The sequence below is a fragment of the Lutra lutra genome, chromosome X (assembly GCF_902655055.1).
Source record: "Lutra lutra chromosome X, mLutLut1.2, whole genome shotgun sequence".
Taxonomy (NCBI): domain Eukaryota; kingdom Metazoa; phylum Chordata; class Mammalia; order Carnivora; family Mustelidae; genus Lutra; species Lutra lutra.
Genome location: NC_062296.1, coordinates 43,172,214 through 43,179,266, shown reverse-complemented (window position 1 = coordinate 43,179,266; position 7,053 = coordinate 43,172,214). Strand labels below are relative to the sequence as shown.

Here is a 7,053-nt window from a genome sequence, read left to right as displayed (position 1 = left end):
AGAGAAGACAGAGCTAGATCTCTAACCCTAGGGAAAAAACCACTCTTTGCACTGAATTCTTCTCTGTCACAATGCTTTGTCTCATCATTAGAAATGGTAACTCATTTTGGCATTTCATGGTCACCAGAACTGCCCAAGAAAGAGGGCTTTCTTTGTTAGGACCTGCACCAGCTCGTACAGTTCTCCATCTTTGTCAGCCTACGGCCAAGTCAGGCAGCAGACCTTGGTCTTTTTCTTTTTTTGGTAAGCATCTTTTTTTCCCACCATTCCTTGACAATTCTTATAAGGTGGTGACTACCATCTTATTTCACCCTTTACCATCTCATTTTTGGTTTATCATAACTTTTAACAACATTCTCATCCCAGTCTTTTTAAAAAAAGGTTTTATTTATTTATGAGAGAGAGCATGAGTGGAGGGTGAAGGTGGGGTGGGGTGTGGGATAAGCAGGCTCCCCACTGAGCAGGGAGCCCAATTCGATTAGGGGCTCAATCCCAGGATCCTGGGATCGTGACCTGAGCTGAAGGCAGATGCTGAACCACCTGAGTCAACCAGGTGCCCCTCATTTCCAGTCTTGTTGCCTAACCCCATCCCAGCTCCAATCCATTTTGCACACTTCCACCAGATTATTTTTCCCTTTGTCAAAAATGTCTAGTAAATCCCAGGATATGACAGGGTATTTCAATCTCAGCAATGGGTTTGGGATCTCCTCCCAAATTTCCTCACCCTTGATTTCCACCCTTTTCTCTCATCACTTCTTTTCCCACAGCTTCCATTTCAGGCAAATTGGTTACCTTCTTATCATAGGAACAGATTTCCCACCTCATGACTATCTTCAAACTATTTTCCTCACCTGAAATGCTCTTCTGTGTTTTTTCATGCTGTCCTTTCAGAGCCCAGCTTAAAGCTTTCTAGCAACTTCGTCATTTAACCAGACAGCACATATCTGACTATGAACATTGCCCAGGTGCTATTAGTCATCCTTTTGCATTTATGTGCCTTATCTCACCAGCTAGATTTAAAAACATGAGAACATTTTTTTTTGTCAGTCAAAACACAACTTTATTGATGATACACAAATGAAATCTTTGGTGGATAAATTCAAGTCAAAACAAATGACAGAAGTGTAGGCTATTTATGATGGACAGGTTCACTGTCAATTCACATAGAGGAACCAGTAAAAATATTTCCATTCAAGCAGCACGATTAAAGTCACAAATACGTTTTCAGTACAAGAGGACTATTTATTTGGTATTCATAAAATGGTTCAGCTTCAAGCTGGAGACTGTCACAGATAACATCATTCTGGATGATACATTATTCAAAACTGGCAGCTGAAAGGATCCCTTTAGTACATGGACAAGTGGAAAAGCAATAACTTTCAATTTTCATTGCTTCCAGACTGGAAAATCAAGAAATTTCTTCAAGTCTTTTGAGAGCACATAGCCAATCAGAATTTGTCCACTAGTTTTATAACTTTCACTTTCACCAAGAGGTCATGGTGATCGGCTAAGGCTCGAATTTTCTTAACGCACACTCCAGATGTAGTGCATAAGTAAAAAAGGGAACCTTTATTGAATTCTCTGTAGTTGAATACTTCTGCTCTGAGATTGTCATAGATGATCTCAAACAGAGTAAGGGCATTAATAAGAATTTCTGATTCCACATAAGAATTATAAAGGGAACTAAAGGATGATGGCACTTGGGTGCTAAGCAGTTTTTTTAACATATCTGGATTTTCCGCAAAATTTGAAAGTATTTTCAAAATCTCAACCTTGATTTTTCCACCTCCCTGAGATAACAAACGGAAAAAGTTTGCAATGGAGTTGACAAGCAGGTGCTGGTAGTCATTGGTAATTGTCATGTTTGTTAAAAATTTTAGTCCGACTACCTGTACTGCTGAGTTCAAGTTAGAGGCCATGATATCATCCATTACTTTATTCATGTATACCTGAAGTCGGCCCTGATTTTCATAGTTCTCACTCAGGTTATTCATGGCCATTAAGGCTTTTTCCTTAATGTGGGGATCGGTTTTGTTGATCATGTTTGCAATAATTGGGAGGCCTCCCAATTTGCGAATTGTGTCTTGGTTGCATGAATAATTGGCATTGTTGCTCAGAGTGAGCAAAGCTACCTGTTGGATGAAAGGATCATCAGATTTCTGAAGCAAAGCAAGGACTTTCCTGAGGTCTCGGACACCGAGAATCTCATCTATTTCATAAGGAAAGGGGCGCTTCTGCATGGGAACAGGTCTCCTCCCCCCTCTCCCTCTCTGCTGGGTTTCAGGCTCAGAGTCTGACTCGGACTCTGTGTCAGTCCACCCGGACTCCCCTTCCTCAGAATCAGGGACCTCTGCCAGGAAAGCCTGTCCCCCGTTAGCGGAGGCTGCAGCAGCTGCCGCAGCCCCATCCCCAGGGCGGAAGCCCAGCCCCAGTTCATCTACTTCCACCTTGTTTTTCTTGCCCTTGCCCTTGCCCCCAGTCCGAGACCTGGTTCCCTTGGCTCCACCTTTGGGTACAGCTCCAGCCACTGACCCGGCCTTCGGTATAGCGCCGGTATGAGCCCCAGGCGTTGCTTTCTTGGAGGGTGCTGCTGTTCTGGGGTATCCTGAAGTCCCAGGAGCCTCCGCAGCCCCAGTAGGCACTGTTGCCCCAGAAGGCACTGGTGCGGCAGGAGGCATTGTGGGTACAGGAGCCTCCGCAGCCTCTGTAGATGCTGCTGCCTCTGTAGGCGCTGGTGCCCTGGGAGGCACCATGGGCAGCCCGGTAGCCTCTGCTGTGCCAGGGGCTTCTGGCGACTTGGGAGCCCTTGCCACTGTGGGAGCCTCTGCAGCCACGGAAGCCTCTGCCTCCCCGGGGGGTGGTGCCATTGAGGAAGGCGCTGTGGCCCTTGCTACTGGTTCAGCCTTAGACCCAACCCTTGCCCCTTCTGTCTCCTGGACCTGATTTCCTGCCCCACTCTGAGCCTCAGCGCTGGCTGCAGCTGGGGCCACTGCCTCATCTCCAGCTGCTTCCAGAGCAGAGGCTTCATCCTGGGCCCCGTCCTCTGTCCGAGTGCGGACTGGGGTTGGAGGACCGAATCCAGGCCCAAGGTCAATTGTGAATCCGGCCCTTGGTCCGGCTCTAGCCCTGGCTCCATTCCCAGCCACAGCCCTTGTCTTGGGCTTGGCCATTCTCTTCTTTGTCTGGTTTCTTCCCCTGGCATATTTGTAGACACAGTACCAGGCACTAGCCCCAATCACTATCCCGGCGGCGACACAGCCAGCATCTCGAACTCGGCTCATAGTGCAGCTGGAGTAATTCTCTGATCCAGGGTGTGGAACTGGCTTTCCTAAATGGGATGTGTGCACGTCTGGGCGAGGCACTTCCGCTCTGGCTCACAGGTTTTCCCCAGGCTGCAAGCAGAGCAGGACCTGGGACAAAGGACAGAAATGAAACTTAAGGCTCTGGCTCACTTTGTGCTTAACCAAGCCTACACAGAGGAGAGCTTGGAAACATAATGCTTGGTGCGTGGGCTAGTACCCAGACATAGGAACCAGGTTGTCTAAGGTTTCCTTCACCTTCATCCCTAGCTGGCCCTACCCAATGCCAACACACAATTTCCCAGCACCTAAATGGGGGATGAGAGGCAGTATGGACACTACGAAAGCTGGTGGAGAGCAGAAAAACAGTAGAGACCCCAGATGCTGCTCTGATTCCCCCTTCAGTCATGCCCAAGGATTCCCAGATGGTGCTCATGCAAATACCAACCTGCTGGGAACACGGGCAGTTTACGTTTTTCCACCAAGCTTGTACTTGTGCAGGGCCTCAAATTCAGGCAGACCTGCAGAGAGAGCCCAGAAAGGGTGTTTTGGGGTCGTTGGTAGATGGATTCCATTTCCTGTGCTGATTTGAATCCTTGTGGGTCAAGTTTTCTGTCTCAGGGATCCTCTTCCCCTCCTTAACCCTTCCTCGTCAAACCATTAATTAAGAAGGCAGATGCCACACCCCTTTCTCTGCACCAAAAGAAGACAGGCCCAAGGCAAGGGTGTCTCCCTACAGAGGGAGAAGATGGGGGGAAGAGAAGCCTCTGGCCCCAGGCTCTGCTCTGGTTTCCCCCATACCCACACCAGGGGTTCCCAGACAATTCCCACCCTCCACACTGACCTCCAGGGATTCAGGGCTGTTTCCTCTTCGTTCAGTTCAGTGAAAGCTTCATCCTAAGGACAGACTGAAGGGCAGAAATACAGACACCAGAGGTTGGAGACTGAGCGCGGTGTTTGGAGACCCACGCCACAAGTCCCCATAATTGCCTTCTAGCATTCGCGTTGTGTAGAATGACAACCTCTCAATTCCCTCAATTCTTCTTACCCCTCCCATCCCACACCAATCTCCCCCCCTCCTGCGCAGACTCCCCAGGCACTCAACCACTCCTTCCTTTTGCCCCGCCCCACTTGTCCGCCATTTCTCCGGCCACACCCCTTCTCCTGCACCCAAGCGGGAGGGGGCGGGGCGAGAGTGCAGCAAAAACTGGATGGGACGCCGGATGAGGGATTACTGCCAAACAATCTAGTGTCTTCCTCCCATGATCACCCGTCCTTCAGTCCCCAGCCCCCCGACGTAGCATAAGCCTGCAGATCAGAGGCCCCGATGTCTGACCTTTCGGTTTGAGGGTCGTGATTTTCCACTGTTTCTCCGTTCTGGGCTCCGCCTCCCACCCCCCCACCCAGATTCCCTAATAACCGCCAAGCCTCCCGCCAGCGTACCAGAACTCCCTTTCCAGGACTCAATAAACGGGGGTGAAGGGCTGTGTGGGTTGGAGGTGTCTGGAAAGCAGTCTGGGAGTTAGCACAGCGGTTTAATACCAGATTCTCTTAGGGTCCCCCCTTCCCGTGAAGTCCAGACAGCGCCAAACCCTCCATCTCCCCTACAGAGGCTGGCACACCCATTTTCCAGCACCCTCAAAGGACCGGGGGCCGGCCGGGGGGCGGGAGAGTGGAAAGTGGAGGGCGTAGTCGGGGGAGGTATCTGCAAAGTGAGGGTGAGAGTGAACGGGCCAGGCCGGCTTGTTTCCAATTGCGTCCCCTCCGGTCACCCTTGCCCAACCACCCCGCTGGCCTTATATGCGCTGCCACGTTTATTTCTCTCCCTCCTCCTCTCAAAACAGGACAGGATGTGGGGGTGCGGGGCCGAAGTGTCAAACACAAAACCAGAAAACATTCACTGGGAGAGGAAGTAAGAGGATTCTCCGCAAGTATATCAGTCTTTAGGTTCCCCCCTCCCCCTCTCCCCGCCGCCCACCAAAATGAGCTGCGACTGAGCGCGGGGATCGGGAAAGCTGGCCAGGAGCGGGCGAGGCAGAGGCACCCGCGGCCTCAGACGCCCGCCTCTCTGAGCTACCCCTTTCAGGAGTGCCAGGCTATGCCCACCCTCACACCCACCTGCCCGGATCTGGGGGAATTTTCTCCTCCTCCTCCTCGCCTGGGTTAAACGCACGGCAGTGCGCGGCGCAAGAGAGTTGGTACCCAGAGGAGGACGGAGGACGGCCGGCAGGGCTTTAAGTACCTTTGCCCACGTCAGCTCCTGGTCACGTGAGGGCTGCATCACCAGTGAGCGTGGGTCCCCAATTTCCACTCCTACCGAGAGCATGAGCCCCTTCCTTTAGCCCCCCTCCTACCTCACCCCACCACATCAGGTCCTGTCACTCTTTTTTTTTTTTTTTGTCTTTGTAGTCCCAGGGGCCAAAAGTAGCCCCTTCTCCCTGTGTTAGAATTTGCCTTTTTCTAGATACCGGGGATGGGATGCATCTTCTTGGAGGGCTACTGGCAAGATTTACTTGTGTGTGTTGTGTGTTGGGGAATTGTTTCATTCCTTCGTAGGCAACTGGACACTCTCTCCTCGCTCCACTTTCAATCCCCCATCCACTAGTGCCACCGTTTCCCTTGCAGTCGGGCGCATGTTCCAGTATAAGAGGCAGAGTGTCAGAAAGGAGACGAGGAATGGTAATGGGGTCTGTATTTTTGTAGCATTCCTCCGATTTGTTTTTAAAGCGATCACCACCCTTTATTAATACAGTAAGAAAATACCACAGTGTGGGAAGGAGCAACAAAAAAGAGCTGCATGATTTATAGAGATTTCCCACTAATATTTGAAGGCACCATTAATTTTGGTTAATTTTTACCACACAGAAAATGAATTCTATTGACCACATAGGAAATAGTTTTCAAAACATGTTAAGGGATTTGAACATCTAAAAATGGAATTTTCCTCAACTAGATAAGCATGTTTTAATGTGATCTGTAAATTGATCCATGGAGAGATGTTAGGTTGTCCAGTCTTATTTATTTTGGACAAATAATATCCTACTTTTTCTCCTTCTGGGACAGCTTTTCAGTTGGATAAATAAATGATCCTGTCTTGTTCTGTTAGAGAAACATTTATTTAATGTTCCCAAACCATTGCTGACTGCTGTGTGAACCTCCTGTAATTTGATGGCTGTAACCATGACAGTTTTGAACACCTGTCCCAGGATTAGGTTCCACTTTCATGATTCAGCTCTGGGCAAAAGGAAGAGCTGTTCGGCTGAGGAAAGGACAAAGTAAGGGATGCAGAGATGGCCAAATTCCCCCTATTTTGTCAAGGGTGGGGAAGGTGCTGACCCTCTACCTCCTCTCATATTCCTGAGCCTTCATTCCTTGCATTCAGCCACTTGACTCTATCTCTGGCTCTAAAAGTACACAGGGACTGGTGACCAAGGTGGTAAATACCACCTTTACTCAGGGGACCAACTTGAGTAACTGTCTTTGGCTTCTTCCCTTTCTCCCTCCCTCCCCCAAATTCCCACAGGTGTAACTCAGGGATGCCTAGGAGGGACTGCTGCTCCCACAGAGCCCTGCAGCTCTGGGTTCCCATGAAGAAGAAGTGATTGCTGGCTGGCAGAGGCACCCAGATAGGCCTGCTCTGCCCTCTCTCCTGGTGCCTTAGTTAACAGGGCTCCTTAACACTGCTGCTACCACCTGGCTGGAGGGGTGCAGCCAGCTGGGCCTCCTTGCCACAGGGCACCCAGGGAGAATCTGG

General features: G+C 50.0%; 1 protein-coding gene across 2 annotated transcripts; it reads right to left on the bottom strand.

Moving 5' to 3' along the window:
* Positions 1-1,041: 1,041 nt before the first annotated feature.
* On the bottom strand, positions 1,042-5,499 carry ARMCX2 (armadillo repeat containing X-linked 2). 2 transcript variants are annotated; one of them, XM_047716620.1, is made up of 4 exons: positions 5,418-5,499; positions 4,144-4,207; positions 3,748-3,820; positions 1,042-3,410 (listed from the first exon to the last, which is right to left on the bottom strand). In XM_047716620.1, the coding sequence occupies exon 4, from the start codon at positions 3,279-3,281 to the stop codon at positions 1,449-1,451; it is 1,833 nt and encodes a 610-aa protein (XP_047572576.1). In that variant the 5' UTR covers positions 3,282-3,410; positions 3,748-3,820; positions 4,144-4,207; positions 5,418-5,499; the 3' UTR covers positions 1,042-1,448. The 2 variants fall into 2 exon arrangements, with proteins under 2 accessions (XP_047572576.1, XP_047572577.1); XM_047716621.1 differs by lacking the exon at positions 3,748-3,820.
* Positions 5,500-7,053: the final 1,554 nt, after the last annotated feature.